The 21,181-nt window shown below is 34.3% G+C and overlaps 1 protein-coding gene across 1 annotated transcript in view; it reads right to left on the reverse strand.

Moving 5' to 3' along the window:
- Positions 1–21,181, reverse strand: part of LOC128590490 (sodium channel protein type 1 subunit alpha) — a 136,196-nt gene that overhangs the window by 75,112 nt on the left and 39,903 nt on the right. Inside the window, exon 2 of the mRNA XM_053597810.1 lies at positions 10,643–10,954. Within this exon, the coding sequence (XP_053453785.1) occupies positions 10,643–10,903 (261 nt within the window). The 5' untranslated portion in view covers positions 10,904–10,954. The remainder of the gene's footprint in view (positions 1–10,642; positions 10,955–21,181) is intronic.

The raw sequence follows: 21,181 nt of genomic DNA on the forward strand, positions 1-21,181 counted from the left end.
GAGGTGACCAGGATGGTCATGACACTAGCTCTGTGCGCTAAGAAAATGCCAGGTTCATCTCAAAGAGAAGGAATGATTTTGGGAGAGAACACCTGTGCCTCTCATTCCTTGGCCACTCTCCAGCCCAAACTAGAAGCAGAGGTAGTAAATGAGGAAAACAGAAAAGATGGAAAGGTGGTAACACAAACAGCAAAATAAGAGAGGTCAAAAGAAGGCGTGGGGGAGATAGAAAAATTCTGCCCAGAGGACTAAGTAACAGAGGCAAGATTCAGAAACTGAACACAATTCCAGAGTTTTGGGAGGCCAAGGCAGGAGGATCTCCCAGGCCCAGGAGTTTAGAAAAGTCTGGGCAACACAGTAAGACTCTGTATCTCAAAAACAAAAAACAAAAAACAAACAAACAAAAAAAAAAAACCAAGAAAAATTATCTGAATGTGGTGGTGCCTGTAGTCACTGAAAGTAGCTGGGAGGATCATTTGAGCCCAGAAGTTTGAGGACTGCTGATGTTATGGCACTCCAACTCAATCTCAAAAACGAAACCGACATGCAATGTCCTAAAAACAGGGGTGTACATAGGAATACAGAGAGGAACAGAGAATACTAAAGGATGGGAGGGCTGTGGAAAGGGAGAGGTGGAGACAGACATGTTAAAAGACATCAAATTATAGCTAGAGCAGAGGAATAAATCCTAGTGCTCTATAACACCGTAGGATAACTATAATTAATGATAATATATTATATAGTTTTAAATAGCTAGAGGGAGGCTATTGAATATTCTCAACACAAAGAAATGATACATGTTTGAGATGATAGATGTGCTAATTACCCCAATCTGATCATCATACATTGTATGCATTGAAACATCACTGCAGCCGTGTATCCCATGAATATGTACAATTATTATTTGCCAATTAAAAATAAAATAAAAGGAGATTTAAACGGCTGAAACTTGGCAAGGTGAGTTTAATGAAATCACTGTATCTCTAATGCTGATAGGTAATTCTAAATCTAAAAGCTCTTTGACATAGAAGAGTTAATACTTTGACACAAAAGTTTAAGACAAGTTGATATAGTTCAAAATTGTTCAAGTTTTAGGTGAAAACTTTGACTGTATATCCTTATTTATAAAATCCAAAGAATGCATAGAAGATGATTTTGTAACTTGGTATTTATAAGATTAATGTGTGCGAGGTGTAAATACTTGCAATTTGAATTTATAAATGGGATTAAAGGGATTTTATTGTGGAGCAATGTTTGTTTTGCTCTAATTTTTCACAAGACATACAATTGGGTAAGATATCCTTGTTAGAACTATCCAAGAGGCTGACCATAAGGCCAGCATTAGAGGACCACCTTCAAAGGATTTCTTTTCAGGACTCTGTTCTTCTCGAGTTGAAACACTTTTGCTTATGGACAAACTTCATTTATGTCACTTTAAGGTGTTCATGGGTTTATTTTAAGCAGCCTTCCAATAAAGCAAAAGTATCCATACTTGTGTAGCAACCCAACATGTAGAATTTTTAATGCATTACAACTTTCATTTCAGTAAGTTCCATTTATAACTTGAAATTTATTATATGAGACTATGCCGTCTGTCCTCCTTTATAATTGCTTACATAGCCAAGAGGCCAATCATTCGATTTGTAAGTGTTAAGAATCAATAAAAAGATATTCTTCCCCCAAGGACTCCCAGATACATCTTTCTCCAAAGAGTGGTATTGATGGTATTGAAGGAGTAGGAGAGTCAGAAGGGAATACTGTTTACCTACAACAAATAGGTAACTCCAGAGCTTGCAAATATATAGGTATTTGCCTTCTCCATTTTACACCAAAGAAAGGGCTCCAAAAGGGAAGCCTTCAAAGATTAGTGAAGATACTACTGTAACTTAAACCGTATAAACAAATTGTTACATAGCTTTAAGTAATCAAGAGCGATAAACTATTCAACTGAGTGATATTTTTTACTTTTTAAAAGAGTGTATTGAGTGACTTATTAAAGTGAAATTTCTTAGCATCCTTTAAATCTAATTAGTTCAAGAAAAATTTCATTGACACAATTCCTCAGGATAATTTTTATTGCATTAAGTCACTTCAGGAAAAAGAAAAAAAGTTCAAAATTAGCCATAGAGCAGAAAAGTCTGAGACCATAGCAACTAGCTTGAAAAGGGCTCTTTTTTATGGCCCAAAGCTAATATGAACATTGACAAGACTTTACCAGCACCAAGAGTTTATCTTTCAGTAGATTCAAGGCACAAGTATGACTATTCTTAAAATTTGGCCTTTAGTTCATTTGCTACAGGCCCAAAACAAATGTTTTAAGTTGAGTTCTACAAAGGAATAGAACTGTAAGAAATTCATCAAATCATATTAACACGTGAAGAATTTTCTGCCTCAGAATATATTTTGAAACATGGCATTAGACTGAATTAAAAACTAGATTTTATATCAGAAAAATAATTTTACAGATATAATTTCATACATTGGGGTATTTTTTCTAGTTTTTTTCTCTTCATATACAATTACCAAAGTCAAGTAACATTTATTGAATGCCTATACAGTACACTGCTAAAATGCATGAGCATTGCAGACGCCTTGAAAGCAGCATGGACCTAGTTTTAGGACCAATGTTAATTTCAATTCAAAAGACACATATTAACTGTTTAGTATAAAATTTTCTAAGCTCTGGGCTATAAAAAAAAACAAACATATGTAAATTATGACCCCAAGAAGTTTATATAAACTAGGAGATTCTCAACTACTTAAATAGAAGAAAATATGGAAACATTAGTTAAGCTTATCTAGACCAACACTGTCCTAATGTAAGCTACAGTCCTATCCACAGATACTATTTTACATTTTCTGAGAGCCAATTACAAAGAAAAAGAAGCAGGTGAAATTAATTTTGATAATGTGCTCTTTAAACACTATTGAAATTATGCCACATAGCAGGACTGACTACAAATATTTTGCACTTTCTTACTCTCAAAGTCAACCTACTGGCAAAGGCAAGAAGCAACATAGGCAGGTAAGCTAAAATAATGAGCAATATGAAAAATGTAGATGGGACGACTGGTTGATTAAACATATCTTTTAGCCTCAAGGTTTGAAACAGGCAATTTTCAACTTGTACATCAGCTATGTTCCAATAACGTATTTAGAAGTCAATTATTTGAAAAAAAAAAAAAAAGAAGTCAATTATTTGTAACTTTGAACGTGTTTTCCCACACGGCATCTATATATACTCCCTAGATGCAGTTGTCTTAACTCTTCTACCTCTTTATGAGGGTAGAATTCCAAATTAATAGTACTGTGAAACTATAATATATCATGTGTTAGAAAGTGTCACTCTGAAATGGCAACCGAATTATAAATTAGGCCGTCAGGCACACATCTCTCTCCTTCATATAGCCCTAGGAGTCAGATGAAGGAAATTTCCCAGCTCTAGCTCCTGCCTATAAGTGAGATTAACCTTTTCTCAGCTCTAAACTGCTGGTTTGGGAAGAGATCCCACCAGAGTGGGGAGGAATGAGAGCCCAGTGACAAGAGGAGACATACCTCAAAATTGGAGATTCCTATTTGTACCAACAGGTATGTGTGGGAACATTTCTCAGGCTGAGCTTCTTCCATGGCATCTAATTATTACTATTATGATTTTTTAATCCTGAAGACTTTCTAAATGGTCTCACTCACTTCCCTGCCTATTTGATATAACCTGTGGATTTAGGCTAAGATTTCCTTCCTTTTCTGGTTCGCCAGGGGTGAAAAGTTTTCTTGCAAGTTCTTGACTCTGAAGTGAGCAGAAAACATTTATTTTTTTTCTAGCCTACTCTCATTCAGTTTAATTCAGACTACAGAACATCCAGTGACGCTTCCGTACAACAAGCTTTACTATCCAGCTTTCGCCTAAGTACAGGTGACGTAAAGACCTGCCAATTTTTGGCATGCAAGACAGAAATGCCAGACCTGATATTTCAAGAGAAATCCTAAGTATGCATCATTTGTGTGTGTGCATGTTTTTGTGTGTATGAGAGAGAAATACAAATATCAGAAAATAATTCAAAATTATAAACAATATTCAAAATTATAAACAATGTTGTATCAGTCCAGCAAAGCATATCTTTGGTCTCTGTGCCTCACAGATGTTTAAAAAAATTTCTGCTCTAAGTTCATCACAAAGGAAAGTCATTTTTACCCAGAGAAGTCTTTATAAGATCATTTGTCTCTATGCGCTAGCTGGGTGGAATAGGGCTTGGGGCCAGCAGAGGAGAGATACCTGTGAGCACCCAACGAGGCTCCCATCAGCCAGGGCTGTGAAAGTCTCAATCCTTGCCTCAGCAGAGAGAAGAAACTACGAACAAAATGATAAAATCTGGAGGTAAAATACTTTCTAGCCATATATCATCAGTAATACCAAAGATCTGGTACACTATTAAATGCTCAGTTAATTTTTCTTTGACTGGAAAGAACAAATTTGAGTCCTATGAGCTTTCCGTGTGAGAACAATGAGCAAATTATTCTCCCTCAATTTCTATATCTTAATGGAGAAGATTATAATTTTACCAATCTTAGGGCTGTTTAGAGGATGGAATGAAATAAAACATGCCGATGCCCTTAGTGAATTCTAAAATGCCAATAAAAATAAGGACTAAAATAGTAAAAACTTGTCTCTGTATGTCGAGCTCTTAAATACACACATAGGAACGTTTCTGTTTCTCAAAGCCAGCACCGTCTTCACAATGAAATTTTCAGGCTCCCCATCTTTCCTTCCAAACTTCCTATCTAAGAAAATGAAGCCATCGATTTTTCTCTAATCTGACACCTAAAAATCACACCTCCAAACAGACTCTGATCTACCCAGTGTCCTCCATCTCTGTTGCTAGAGATGCTAGATCAAGCCTCCATAAAGACTCCAAATTTCTCTCTTCTCAGACAGTTGGATCTGTCTTCCAGAGAGAAGCTAGAGTGATGTTTAACAACGTAAAGTGGACTATAGATCTGGTACACTAAGTACTCAAAGACTTCTTGAGAATTCATTTTTCTTTGAAAATAAGCTTCAAACTCTTTAAAGTGAACTAAAAGGTCTCTTTATGTGGCTGAAGGCCACCTTCCCACCGTCATCTTATTTCTTTCTTACATATCCCAGACCAGCTCAATTATGTCTTCTGTGCTGCTCCCTTTCCCTGGAAGACTCTTCTCTTTCCTCTCCTTTTCTGCCTTCAGATCGCGATTTAGATTTCATTTCCATACAGGGGCACACAATTTAAGATACCTACATTGATCTTCTTTGGAAAAAATAAAGTACTTACTACTCTATTAGAATCTGGTGGGAAATACAATGTTCTTATTATTTTAGAAGCTGATCCACAACATTGAGATTTTAGTTTTTACAAAGGCAGGAAATACCCAAGTGGCAAAGTAACAAGTTAGGATTTGGGACATACTGCTCGCTTAGGAGACAAGAACTACGTCCTGCCACGTAGCATGAGTAGGGCACAGAAGCACGAGCTGTAGGCCAATTCAGATTTTACTAGTGACTTCTCTTTTCCACAGATATCTTTATTGCTACCGCTGCAAACCCAAAGTAACACGGCAATGGGACACGGAACCTCACAGATCTGGTTTTAAATCTAGTTTCTGTTACTTAATGGTTTTGTGATCTTAGGCAAATTACTTAGGCTACATTTCATTATTTTTACATACAGACAAGAGCTATCTTGGAAGAACATGGGACTTAATAACAGTGGTAAATATCCTGACACATACTGTCTCAGCCTGCCTATCGCTCAGCTTTCTCTAACAATCCCCATTCTTTCTCTTCCTTTTGGAAAAAAAACCTCTACCCCATTATCTGCCTGTGTGACTAGGTGGAGCTGACCCTCCCGCTGGCAACGCTGCTCAGCATGTGATACTGACGTGGCCCACGAGACCATCACATACCCTTGGCCACAGTGACTGGTTTGGAGGAGGCATGTGACCTAATTAGAACCAATTCTTGGATTTTTGCTAGAGCTTTTGAAGAAATGTAAGCCCTTTTCTGGGGGATTACTAGGTTGTGTAAGGTTACTTTTATGCTACTGGTAGCTATTTTGGCCATCCTGTGAAGAGCCAGCTCATCAATGAAGCCAGCATAGGTGAAAGCAGAGTCATAAATAGAAAAGGGTTGGCCTGATGATGTCATTTCAGGTACTGGACCTTTGATGTTGAAACCAGATTCATTCACACGTTTCCTTTTCCTTCTACCGCCAAGTCGTTTCTGTTGGGTTTTGGTCACTTTCAGTGGAAGCATCTCTTACTCAGATCACAGGTCCCAATGAATGCTAACTATTATTTTACTCACCAACATCATCATCTTGGAATCGTTTTGAGACAAGGACTTGGAGGCAACAAAGAAGAAATGGGGATAAGGAAGAAATGCAAAGAGGGAAGTGAGGAAAGACTCGAAATCAGCTACAATGTAGTGGATGTAAGGGAGAGCCTGGGTGACCCATCGGATGTAAGGGAGAGCCTGGGTGACCCGTTAATCCCAGTTAAAAACAAAACAAAAAACTCTTTCTACCAAATATAACTGCTAAAACCTCCTGAAGCAATGACAGAACAGGTGTGCATTTGAAATCACAAGTTCATGTGTGACACCTCATGCAGCCCCATAAAGAGGGAGCCTCTGTCTTTTCAGGACAGCTGATAGAGAATAAGTTATTTTTAAATGCCCCAGGAGACAATCAAGGAAAGAGTACATTTTAAAAAATGAATATATTTCTACACTCCATAATTAACAAAGATCCATTTTTACTACAGATCTAAAATCTCTCATTCTATTTCCAGTAAACTATCACTCTGCCAAAATGATATTTTCTTCTGTGATAATAATGAGTCATTTGTAATTTTAACAAGAACATGAGAAAAGAGAAGTTTTCCGTAACAAAGAGTGGCTAAGAATTTGAACGTAGAGCCAAATGGTGCAAAATCAACCCGAGCTATGAAAAGAAACTATAAAAAAAAAAATCCATGTGGAATCAAAAAAGGTGTATTCACAAGCTAAATGTGCTCCACTACACAGCTAAACACACAAACTAACAAGAGGAATGCAGCCTGGAATCATCTTCTGAAGACCTCTGGATCAGAAGTAACACGGTATGGGAAGTCCTGTGACTATGTTCCGAAGCACTGTTATGATTTTTTTATGCGTTCTTACCTCAAGCTTCTAAAGGCTCAAAACAATGGAGGGGCTGGAAAGCTTGAGCTTTTAGGCATCAGGAATATTCATGAGATGGTTGTCACTACTTTTTTCAGTAACTAATACAGTATTAAACTACTTTACCCATTTCAGTAGAATATGTGAAGATTATATAATCTTCACATTTTTAAACGGAGACAAAGAAGATAAAAATACACAGGCATATGCCGTCAGAAAATACAGTGTTCAAGGTGACATTTCTGTGTCAGTTCACTGACATTGTCTTTGTAAAAGACACAGATACCTTGCATGTTTACCACTCCACTTTAACTTACAGTGTAAAGAATGAATTCTGGGAGGTGCCTGTGGCTCTAAGGAGTAGGGCACCGGCCCCATATGCCGGAGGTGGCGGGTTCAAACCCAGCCCCGGCCAAAAACTGCAAAAAAATAAATAAATAAAAATAAAAAGAATGAATTCTGTTAGCAATTTTATAGTTGGCTTGATTTATTTATTCGATATATTATTAAGACAGAACCTACAGGCTTCCTATATTGATACAAAGGACACAATAACTATTGTATTAGAGTTCATGCTCAGGGAAGTCACTGACCTAACTGATGCTGGCATCGTTCGTTTCACTCAGGAAAACCAAATCCACTCACCCAATATCAGAAATAGTGAAAAATGTCATTCTCAGAAGTATTTTCCCTTGTGACATTTCCACTATTCTACTGTTAGCTCTGCCAGGAGCACTGTGGATGGAGGTGTACTGCATGGGTTAAACAAAGAGCACCTTGCTGACCTCAGATACTCCACTTCACTACCATAAAATTAGTCATCAGCTATTGAGAGAAAGTTTCATTCTTTTTAAATGGTTGATTTTTGCTAAGTATTCCAACTTTAATCAGACAAACTAATTTAGAATTTGAGAGTATTCTTCAAGACTTGAATAATCCAATTACGAAAGAAAACCTATGACTAAAAAAATTGTAAGCGTTTTATAGAATGACTTAAAACATAAAATCATAAGAAGGACATTTCAAACACTTAGCTCAGTCACATATTCTAAGAATACCCTGTTAGCTTTTAAAGATTTCATTTGGGCCAATGTTTCATTTGCACTACTGTTGAATGACTTACGATTGAAGATTTGCTTGACGTCAGCTCAGTGTGAAAGCCACGGGTGAAATGTGCTTGGGGAAATTTCTTACCTTGGAGAAAATTCTTTCCTTATAATAAGGTTTCTCTTATCAGGTTGCTCTACTTGCACACTGTGATTTGTTCCCAAATGCTGAAATGTTTTTCCTTCCTACACCATGTGCATTTGAAGATAAGGACAGAAGATTTTAAGAGTAAGTTTAGATGTCAGCCTAGCAAAGTTTGTAAGGGTTGCCTCAAAATGAGAATCTGTCTGACTCTCATTCCATCAGAGTTCGTCTTTCAGTCTGAGTTTTAAGACTATTTTAGGGCATTTTTAAAAGGTTTACATAATTTGTTTTATATCCGTCTTTATATCTTTTGTTGTAAACCAAACATGGATGGGGTGGGGTGGGGACATCCCTCAAGAGAATAACTTTTATCAGTCTGAGATGTCTATAATAAAACACGAAAGATTTATTGGATCACCTGGTTTCCACATGAAGAATCATTACCTTTGTTAATACAAATCAGTTTGGTATTCCTCACAACGCTTATTTATTGTTTTACAAAGAAAGACATTGCGTACGAGCTGAAATACTAGACTTCATCTTGTTTGATTAAGGCATAGATTCTAGATGTCTTCTGTAATTTTTAGATTTTAATTACTACCAAACAGGTAGAGGCTGTGTGTCTAGGGGTAGCAAAAGTTTTGCTGTGGATAGAGCCTATTAACCCATCATAAGGGCAGCCTCTGAATAGCCTAGTTATATCCAATGGCTGTAAATTAAATATCATAGTCTGTGGTATGAATGAATTTCTGTCTAAAACACAACAGTCTTTACTTCAATACTGAAGTAATTATAAATAAGTTAAAATGTTATAATTATCTGCATCTTTACTTTCCTGATTTAATGATAAGGTGTAATTTTTCTCATAATTTAAATGGTAGTAATCAGATTGATAATCTCTTAACTACTAACATTTGACAGTGTAGTGTTACAAAGCAAAGTTAAGGGTGGGGTCTGGTGTGTGCCACACCTTTTGGGGCAAGACACAATTGTAAGAGGGACTTTGCCTAACTAATGCAATCAGTGTAACCTGGTTTCTTGTACCCTCAATGAATCCCCAACAATAAAAAAAAAAAAGCAAAGTTAAAAGAAAATAAAATTTATGGAAAATGATTCATCTCTTTCTTTACAATGAAACAAATAGACAAGTCTTTAGCAAGTAACAGTGTGATATACTTATACTGAGAATATCCCGTAAAGTAAAAAAAAAAAAATTCTAGACATAAGGCTACTCATCCTTTTATGAGGGTTTTACCTCCGAAACTGCAGCAGTCAATCAGAAATGATTTAAAAAACTACCTCAAATTCACAAATTAAAATTGGCAAACTTTTGCATGCATTTTACAAAGACCAACTTCACCCAGAAATCGGCTGGAAACAAAGAGAATCCCTAAAAGTTTAGTGGGTATTTTAAGATTAATATCCAACAATAAAAAAAGAAAGTTTTCTTAATTGCATCTGGTGTGCACTATCCTTTCACCAAGTTATAAATGCACTGTTTTAGGTCAAAAAGATAGTAAAATGTTGCAAATTAATTAAAGTCATTAAGTTCAATTTAAAATCATTGCAGCATTTTCTTGGATTTTATATTTTCATGCTTTTCTTTTTGTTTTGGTGTAATCATGGTCATAATGAAAGATTGGGTATATAACAGGTGGCTGTCGTATAGACATATAAAATGTATGCAAGTAGATACTATTTATAGGTTCTTCAGAATGGTTACATTTTTGTTAATTCTTACCAATATCTGTATATTACTACCAAAAGGTTGAATAATTTGTAAAATTATAATTTATAAAAAGATACTGTTTTTCATGTGAAAAAATTTTTCAAGAAATTGATTTATCATTTATAACATGATATAGAAGTTAAAAACCCTTGTGGTATCAATTTTGGTCCATGGGAAATTAATAACAACATTTTCTGAGATCTTTATAACTTACATTATTTTAAGATTTTTAAGTGCATAAAGTACATAAAATTATATAGAAAATATGTTCTATGGAAAGAATTTTTTTATTTGTTGAATTATTGCCTACAGCCTGGTGTAGATATTTGTCAAAATGCATTTTGGACAGTTTCATATATTCTGATATAATCAATTCACTATTCACATATAAAGCACATACAATTGTGTTTCATTTCTTAAGCAGAAGGATACTTAAGACTCTGTTCTAATTCAGCATGTCTTGGTCCTACAATAGTCCAAGGTATGCAGCAGGCAATTATCAGCTAAATATGCTGAGAAAAAGCACTCACTTTTTTATTGATATAGTAGGGGTCCAGGTCCTCCAAGGGCTCTGACACCATCTCCGGAGGAACATCTCCATAAATAAATGGAAGGTTCTTTCCAGCTTCCAAGTCACTATTTGGCTTTGGGCCGTTTTCATCATCATTTTTGTCTGGTTTGGGGTTCTTAGCCTTTTCTTCTGCAATACGACTTTCAATAGCTGCAAGAGATTCTCTGGTGAAGAAGTTGAAGCTGTCAGGTCCTGGTGGTACAAGCACTGTTTGCTCCATCTTGTCATCCTGCACATTTTAATTACCATTTACTCTTTGCGTATGAAAATCCTACAAAAAAGCAGTGTAAGGAGAAGATTAAGAAGTTAATATATATAATTTTTCTCATGAAATGTGAGATCAAGGGTTTAAATTTTTGTTTCCTCTTTAAAATGAAAGGTCATTCCTAAACAACAATTCTTAACAAAGCACTTGCTATGTAAAATTTCATTAAATAACCCATGTTTAGGAATTCTTGTGCTTTACGGATACAGGAACTATGCTGTGAGTTTAAAAAGCAGTTCAAATATAGCCTTCATCAAAGTATGTTAGTCATATGACACCATGCAACCAGTGGGCTGCTTACTGTATGGCTCACCCAGAAGATGACTATGCCCATCGAGACAAGGGGTGGCTCAATAACAAGGCTTATGTGAAAAAGAATTGTCTCTGAGAAGACATAACATCTAATGTGCTAGACCTGACCCATGACTCCTGGCCTCCCTGATCAGAACACTTTGCTGGAGCCAGCCTTAATATCCAACAGGTACTGTTGTGCTTTCATCTACTATGACATTCGAGAAGATTGGAACTTTGACCTGCTCACTTCTTTAACCATGCTAAGGTAGCTTTCTTGAACACATTAAGAAGAAGACACTGCAAAGTTGGACAAATGCCCTTTATGTGACTAAGAAGGAGAAAAAAATCAGGCTGGGAAGAAATTATTAGACTGGGGTGAGGATGAGAGAAATTTCTATAGGTACAGGAGACAGAGAAGTGATGGAAAAGAAGACAGGATGTCATAAACTCAGTAGGACCAGAAGTGCTTTACTTCACTGAAGCAATAGTTATGTTCTTGCTGATTCTATAGTCTAATCATGCTAGATAGATGATGAGAAACTGAGGAAAAATTATTAGTTCCATATAGTATAATCAGACCCAAACAGGCCAAATCCCAAATGAATTGTTTCAAGGGATATTTAATTTGAACTCAAATTTCACAGATAATTACTGAACCAAAATGTCCCAGAGTCTAAGTTACTACTTGGCCATGAATTTTATTAGGACACTGAATTAACTCATTAAGGTCACAAGCTATGATACAGTTCATTACATCTTTAGTGTAAACGAACTATAAAACTAAAACTGCAGGCATAGTTACTTTGTGAGAAGTCCTACAGGGACCTCAAATTTCAAGGAGTTTCCTAATGCTCTGAGGTTTATGACCATATTTTTTGGAGCAGACGACCAGAAAAAGAGAATACTCAAGTCTAAATTTGTGCTATTTAGTGAACTTTTCAGAGGTTCTTAAAATTTACCTCCAGTTAACTCAGGACCTGAAACAATAGGCTGCCTATAAATCAATGAAAAACAAATGTTCTGTCTAAAAATTTGAGTTCCCTATATAAGATCAGCAAAATGTACTGGCATTTATCTATTTGGAAATAAAACTTTAAGGATAACAAACACAGTATATTTTCTTATAAAGGAAGTATTCAGACATATACAAGTATATACACACAATTTTTATTTTAACTAATTAGATTTTTGATAAAATATATATATATATATATATATAAGTAATATAAATTCAAAACGTTTAAAAGAAAATATGGTGGAAAGTCTTCTTTACACTTTGGTCCCCTGTGTTCTATTTCCCTTCTCAGAAGCAACCAGTTACCTGTCTTCCAACTATGCACTCGTGTGTGAGCACATTAGTTTATGTGTATTTGTATATATTATATGTTAAAACACATATAAAACAGTGTCTTATTATACATACTGTTTTGTAGCCTGCATTTTTCACTTGAAATCTACATTAGACTTCATTCCACCTCTATTTTTATAGATTTGATTCATTATTTTATGGGTTACAAGATTGTCCATTCATTCATGCGCCATAAATGTATTGGACCAATTCCATAGTCATGGCTAATTTTGAATTATTTCTGACCTTTTGTTATTGTAAAAAAGCTTCAATTAATATATTTTTACTCACATACTTTCACTTAAATGTGAATATTTTTATAGAATTAATATCTAAAGGTTGACTTGGCTGTGCAAAGAATGAATCTTTAAATTTGTTAGTTATTACAAAATTACTCTCTATGGAAGTTGTACCAAAGTATTCTCCTGATAGCAATGTAGCACAGGGCCTGCTTATCTATATATAACACATGACATAATGTATTAATATTATATTTTTAATATTTCAAATCTATGGGAAACAAAGATGGGGGAGTAGGGTGGCACCTGTGGCTCAAGGAGTAGGGTGCCGGTCCCATATGCCAGAGGTGGCGAGTTCAAACCCAGCCCTGGCCAAAAACCAAAAAAAAAAAAAAAAAAAAAAAAAAAAGATGGGGGAGTATTATAGTTTTAATTTGCATTTTTTATTATGAGAAAAGTGGAACATATTTTTCACATATTTAAGTGCTATTTTTATTTCCTTTTCTGTGACTGCCTAAAGGACATCACCTTTTATCTTTCTCTTAAATTTATGCCTTTTAATATTTAATATTAATAATAAAAAATAATAATACTGATAATTTGATTTTATGATACGTAGTCTTCTAAAATGTATTACATGCATTTTGATTTCATGCTGGCTTTGTGTTCCAAATTTTTTAAAATTAAAAAATTTACATGTGGTTTTCTATTTTATGGCTTCTGGATATTGTGCTATACTTAGGAATTATCTGGGGTGTGAACAGTTGGGGTAGAAAAAAGGATATAAATGATATGTGTTATACATATATACCCCCCAATGTGTTTTCCTTTCACATTTTTATTTTGATGGCTAAATTTTATAAATTTAAATCTTAAATCTGTTTGAAATTTGTTTTCTATATGGAGTGCAGTAGAGATTCATTGTATTTTTTTTTCAGTCGAATCTGTTCTTTGAACATCAGTTACTGATTAAGTTAATTTTTCCCACCAATACACAATGGTACCTTTATAGTATATTAAAAAATAATATTCTAGAGGTACAGACAATCAAATTAGATATGAGAAATAAAACATTGTATAATAATAAGGATAAAGGATTTCAAAGTACAAATATTTGCGTATTACATGATTTTTTTGCCTAAAAAATTCAATAGAAACACCCCCAAAATTCCTATAACCAGTAAAAGAATTAAGGTATCTGGATTCAAGATTTAAAAAATTAAAAGATTTAATTTATATGACAAATATTAGTTTAAAAACATAATGAGAGAAACTAGAAGCTCTACTACTAGGATCAGGAGGAAGATTAGGATGCTCTCTCTTAACCACTCCTTAAACATCATACTGGGAGTTCTAACTAATGCAATAGAATAAAAAATATATATGTCTATGTATGTATCGTGTGTGTATATATATGTGTATGGATTGTATATAAAGGCATACAGGTTAAGAAGCAAAAGAAGAATATATGAAAAAAATGACAAAATGCTTGAAACTAATAAGCAATTATAGCAAGTACTCAGGAAACAATGTTATTATACAAAAGTCTATCATTTTCCCATATGTTGGCAATAAACAAGTGGGATTTGAAATTAAAAACACAATATTATTTATATCATCATGCCTCAAAATGAAATTCATAGGTACAAATGTATAGTAATATGTAAAAGATATATATGAGAACTACAAAATTAATAAAAGAAATCAAAGAAACTAAATAAATGGAGACATAGCACAAATTCATGAATAGAAAGACAATATAGTTAAAATGGCACTTCTTTCCAGCTTTGTCTATAAGATTCAATGGAATTCCAGTCAAGATTCCAGCAAGTTATTTGGTGAATATGGATAGACTGATTCTAAAGCATATATACGGAGAGGCAAAATACCCAACCACCCACACAACATTGAATTGAAGAACAAACAGCCTGCACTGACACTAACCTGACTCCAAGACTTACTATAAAGCTACAGTAATCAATACGGTGTGATATTGGCAAAAGAACAGACAAATAGATCAGTGGAACAGATCACAGAGCCCAAGCACATATCTACATAAATTTAGTCAACTGGTCTTTGACAAAGAAACAAGATTATACAGCGAAGGAAAGGTAGTCTTTTCAACAAGCGCTGTTAGAACAGTAGATTCCATGTGCCAAAAAAAAAAAAAAAAGAAGAAGAAGAAGAATCTAAATACACGTCCATATACATTCCAAAAACCTTAAGTCAAAATAGATGACATGTATCTATGTAATCTACAGAATCATAAGAATTCTAGAAGTTTACATTAAGAGAAAACCTTGATGACCTTGGATTTGGTGATTATTCTTTAGAAATAATACCAAAGACATAATTCGTGAAAGAAAAACTGATAAACGACTTCATTGAAATTACAGACTTCTGAAAGAAACATGGTCTTATTTGAAAAAGAAATTACAGACTTCTGCTCTGTAAAAAACACTGTCAAGGGAAAAAGAAGACAAAATACAATGGAGGAGAAAATGTTTGCAAGAGATATACACAGTAAAGGACTATTATCCAAAATGTACAAAGACTTTAATTCAACAATAAGAAAATGAGCAACCTGAACAAAAAGAGAGCCAAAGACCTAAACAAATACCTCACTAGAAGGATAGATGGCAAATAAGCATATTAAATGATGCTCCACCTCATATGTTACTAGTGAAATGCAAATTAGAGCAATAATAAGATACCACTGCATGCCTTTTAGAATGGCCAGTGTCTAGAACATTGACAACATTGAGTGCTAGTGAGAATACGGAACAACAGGAACTCTCATTCATTGCTGATGGAAAGGCAAAATATTACAGCTGTATGGGAGATGACAATTTTGTAGTTTCTTACAAACTTAAACATGCTTTTAAAATGTATGTCTCTCAATTCATAACAACCAAGTAGAGCAAAATTCATACAGATATAGAAGATCTAAATAAGATAACATACATTTAATTGAGAGTCTACAAATGGGGCATTTTGTGTTTAAACCAAAGAAGTTGAAAACATATGTCCACATAAAATCCTACACACAAATGTTTATAGCAGCTTTATTCACAATTGCCTAATCTTTGAAGCAACCAAGATGTCCTTCAGTGGGTGAATGGATAAATGAAATGGGATACATCCAGAAAAGGAAACATTACTTAGCACTAAAAATAAATTAGCTATCAAGCTATGAAAAGACATGGAAGACTTTCAACACAAATTACTAAGAAGAGAAAGCAGCCATCTGAAAGGACATACTATATGATTACAACTATATGACATTCTGGAAAAGACAGAACGATGAAGACAGTAAAAATATGTATGATGTGATTACCATGTGTCTTTGCAAGTTCATCCGTTTTAACAAATGTACCACACTCTAGTGCAGGATGTTGATAACTGGGGCGGGTGGGGGGTGGGCTGTCTGTGTGCAGAGGCAAGGGAGGTAGAAAAGTTCTGTACTTTTGATTCAATTTTGCTGTTAACCTAAAGCTGCTATAAAGAATAGTATATTTAAAAGAGTAAAAAAATACAATGGAAGAAATGTTTCTATACAGAATGTAATATATTTTTTAAATTCTTTAAATAAAACTAAAAAGAAACATAAATGGATGGAAAGGCATATCTTATTGCTAGGTAATAAAATGTCATAATGATATTAAATGTTTCTAAATTAATAGTTTTAATACAGATCCCCAAAATGATCAGGAAAATTTGAAAACAAGATAAACTTATTGGAAACTTCATATGGACAAATAAGCAATCAAAAATATTCCCAAAATTCTAAAAAAGGAGTTTTGGTTGCAAATTCCTCCTTGATCTAAGAGATATTTAAGAGAAAGTGTTTAAAATTTCCATATGCAAATTTTAGCTAATTTATTTATTTATATTTAATTTTATGGCATTATGATCTGATAATGTAGTTTGTACCATTTCTGTTCTTTGAAATTTATTTTGATCTCCTTTTTATCTTAAGAGAGTTTGTTTTAAAGGGACTTTCCTAGAACACTGTAAAGAAGCTTATTTTTTGTTCAGATAAGATATCGGGTTCAGTATCTCGCAATTAAATTTCCTTATTTCTTAAATAATTTAGGTCTTTCATATCTGTATCTATTTTTGTTCTGCTTTATGATTATGAGTTGAGAGACATTTGTTAAAGTCAGTTTGTGATGTGATTTATTTTTATAGTTCCTGTCATTTTTGTTCTATGAATTCTAATGTCTCTTATTTAGTGTGCAGTGTTTATGACCAGATCTTTGGAGTGGACTGAAGTCTGTACTTCACTGAATAATCTTTGTTTGTGTCACTTTAATGTCTTTCTAGCTGAAGACAACTGATAACTGTTTATAATACCTTCTACTTTCTTCTTGTTTGCATTTATCTGGTAAGTCTTTGCCTGCCAATTTGGTTTCATCCTTTCTATTTCACAGCTTCAGTATTTTCCATAAATGTATGTATTTAGATTTTGTAAATAGGTACATATACCACCATCGTGAACAATCTACACCTTTCTAAGGGAGAACAGCACTGGGGTTCATTGCCCATGAAGTTATGTGGATGTACAGAACAGAGAAGTGGGATGGAGCTGGAACATATTCTTCTTAGTAAAGTATCCCAAGAATGGAAGAAAAAGTATCCAATGTACTCAGCCCTACTATGAAACTAATTTATGGCTTTCACATGAAAGCTATAATCCAGTTACAACCTAAGAATAGGGGAAAGCGGGAAAGGGAGGGGAGGGAGGAGGGAGGTGGACAGAGGGAGGGGGATTGTTGGGATTACACCTGCTGTGCATCTTACAAGAGTATATGTGAAACTTAGTAAATGTGGAATGTAAATGTCTTAGCACAATAACCAAGAAAATGCCAGGAAGGCTATGTTGACCAGTGTAATGAAAATGTGTCAAATGGTCTATGAAAGTAGTGTATGGTGCCCCATGATCACATTAATGTACACAGCTATGATTTAATAAAAATAAAAAAATAAAAAAATAAAAGCCTTCACTCTCCAGAAACATTCCATTTGAGAAAATCTCCCCAAGAAAACCTCCAACTGTGCCAATTGTAAAAGTAAACAACTAGGAAAGTATGAGAAAAGTATTTTAAACTAACAAATATGATCAATTCAAGTGCATTATACAGAATTACAAACTAGTTCAGATGCAGAAATTACATTCATATGTGAACAATATAACCCAGATAATGACATACTGAGATTAGCAAAAGTGTTTCATCAACTGTTAAGTAGGCCTAATACTCAAATACCACCTAAAAATAAATCTTATATTGAATTAATTTAATAAACCCATTTAAAATATTGTAACCTATCACATAAGGCTACTTAAGAAATATCTAAAAAGCTATCTAATATTGTTAAATATCAGTAATTTTTCAGGAATATTACATAAAATGTCACAAATTTTATTTGGAATGTGTACTTATCCTGTTAAGAAATATAGAAATAAATCACAAATTTTCCATTTACCCTAGTAAAGGGACTTTATTTCCTTATCCTAAAAATTGATAACTGAATATGTTAAATTATCCAAATTTTGCAAGCATACATAATTAGACACGGAATCGGTTGCTGTGGCTTGTGTCTTTCTATTATGTGAGACTCAGTGCTTAAATATGTCCTTCGGTAGACAGAGGAGCCCCTGTTCTTTTTTAAAAAGACAAGACAATGAAATTTTCCCAGTGAGAAAAGTTTTTAGAGAGACATATTTTCAAGATGAGTATAGACAGGCATTTAGATAAAATACAGTAAAAAAATGAATTAAGTAATTAAAGCTCAAAGAAAAAGTAATGTAACAAATATAAAATCTGACATAATTAAAAAAACGTTTTGGGGAATAAGTTGTATATTAGACAAGAAAAAGCTGGAAGAAGAATGATTCTTTAGAAGACAAGCAAGACACTTAAAAGTAGATAATAGATAAGAAATTATAATAGATAAGAAATCCAAAAGAAAATGAAATGGAAGTGAGAGACCAGGGGGGGAAATGAAGGTTGTAGGAAAACAAAGCAGAATTTGTGTGTAGAAAGAAATAGTAACAGCAACAATATGACCAATATTAAACAATGTTTACAAAAGTAGAACAGAAGGAGAAAATTTATTAGAATGTACAAATAATAAGTAAAAGAAATAATACATTCTGGTGATATCTAACAGATAGAAAAAGAGGGAGCTAAATCCATAATATGAAAATGGCAATGTAGTAATACAATATATTCTTTTTTATTATTTTAAAATATTAATGGGATACATATGTTTTAGATTACATGGATTCTTTTTAATGCTTGAGTCCTGTCTATAGGTGTGCCTGTCGCCCAAATAAATACATAATACCCACTAGGTTGTTATCCAACTCCCATTTGACCCCCTCCCCATTGGTCACTTTGCACTTTGTATAATTTCCCTCTGTGAACATGTGTGCTCATTAATTAGTTCCAATTTAGTAGAAAGCACACGTGGTGTTGTTTTTCCATTCTTGAGATATTTTACTTAGGAGAATGATCTTCAGTTTCATCCAGGTTATTGCAACAGGTATTAATTCATTTTTTATGGCCGAGTAGTACTCCATGGTATACATACACCACATTTAGGGGTGCTTTATAAGATCAGAAATTTAATAATAGGAATTTTCTGTATTCCCTTTAATACCTTCCTAATTCATGATTTATAATAAAGGTCCCGTTACTGGATGAGGTTTTTGCTTCTGGACATTATACATCTCTCCTTCCTATAGAACATTACACATGTATTAGGTATTGGGCTTGAATAAGCATTTACCCCTCCCAAATATTTTTGTACTGAGGTGGCTAGGACCAGACCATATGGCCTTAGTTAGTTTCATAGTGCAGATGAGGTGTTTCTTTTAAAATAACCTTGATCCATGAAGTCTCCTAGTTCAGATTCTTTTCACCATCTGGATTTTTTTTTCACTCAAACAGAAATAGCTACAATAGCTCAGAATGAAGTATTTCATTTTCACTGTGACATTTCACACAAAAGTGGTAAACATGAAGACAATCACATAAATGCTTTGTGGTTAAATTTGGCTGTTTGCAAGGTAACTGCTGTGCAACTTCTTCCTTTGGGAAACGCCTGCCTGTGACTGCTTTCTGGATTTTGGTTTGCAGGCTTTTGGGCTTTCATACAAAGCAACACCCTCCAGGCAAACTTCTATGAGACATAAGGGTAACATTTTGTTACTTTTTTTAGTCCTTTGATGAATTATTTTTGTTCAGAACCTGAGACAAAAAGGAATATTCTATTTAATGTTTCCCACTTAAGTGACTCCTAACATCTGTAACTTTGCATTCTGATGCCATTGTGGAGTTATGTGAAGATTAGGCATGATTGAAGTAACTTCTCAAGACCTGTTTGGTTCAACAATGGCCTCCAATTCCATTTTATTTTTAAAGACTATAATTCTTCTTGCCCACTCCCTGCCTCTTTCCCCCACAACTGGATAAGGCATTTCTTTCATTTTCTTCTCCCAGTTTTTAGGCCGATTGTTATGATCTATTAGAATAATATCTATTATTTTATACTTCACCTAACCCTAGAAGTGATTTATAAGAAAAACATTTATTGACCAGTTGGTTAGTGACCTAAATATACAGTTTTGTGTTTTCCCCTGTTGAAGCTTTTCTGGTTTTCTATGCAGACAAACTATATGTAATCTTTACCGTAATGGTATGATATTATACCACTGACGTGGAACAGGTCAGTAGAGTCTACACGGCAGGCATAGGGCAGGGAAGACTTAGTTCCCCCAACCTCTGAACTTCTAAATGTTAGTAAGTTATTTTAAGAAAATTCAACAAATATAAGTAAATCATAAAGTCAAGAAAGAGAAAACATTGAAGGAAAAATTAATGACTATCTCATTTATCCTTCTCGTTTAACAGAAAACAACAGAATCAAAGAAAAATCATTTCTTTATTTAGAACCTCTGGGCCTCCTGCTTCTAAAATAAATATATTATTTGTCCCAGTCACACAGCTTACTAATGGCAGGACTGAAATCAAAACTTTTTTTTTTTCTTGAGACACAGTCTCAGTATGTTGCCTTAGGTAGAGTGCTGTGGCATCACAGCTTATAGCAACCTCCAACTCTTAGGCTTAAGAGATTCTCTTGCCTCAGTCTCCCAAGTAGCTGGGACTACAGGTGTATGCCACAATGCCTGACTATTTTTCGTTTTTTGGTTGTAGTTATCATCATTGTTTGGCGGGCCCGGGCTGGATTTGAACCCTCCAGCTCCTATGTATGTGGCTGGCGTCCTAGCCACTTGAGCTACAGGCGCTGAGCCTGAAATCAAAACTTTTATTCTCTATCTTACAA

This window comes from Nycticebus coucang, chromosome 7, assembly GCF_027406575.1.
Source record: "Nycticebus coucang isolate mNycCou1 chromosome 7, mNycCou1.pri, whole genome shotgun sequence".
NCBI classification, from domain to species: Eukaryota; Metazoa; Chordata; class Mammalia; order Primates; family Lorisidae; genus Nycticebus; species Nycticebus coucang.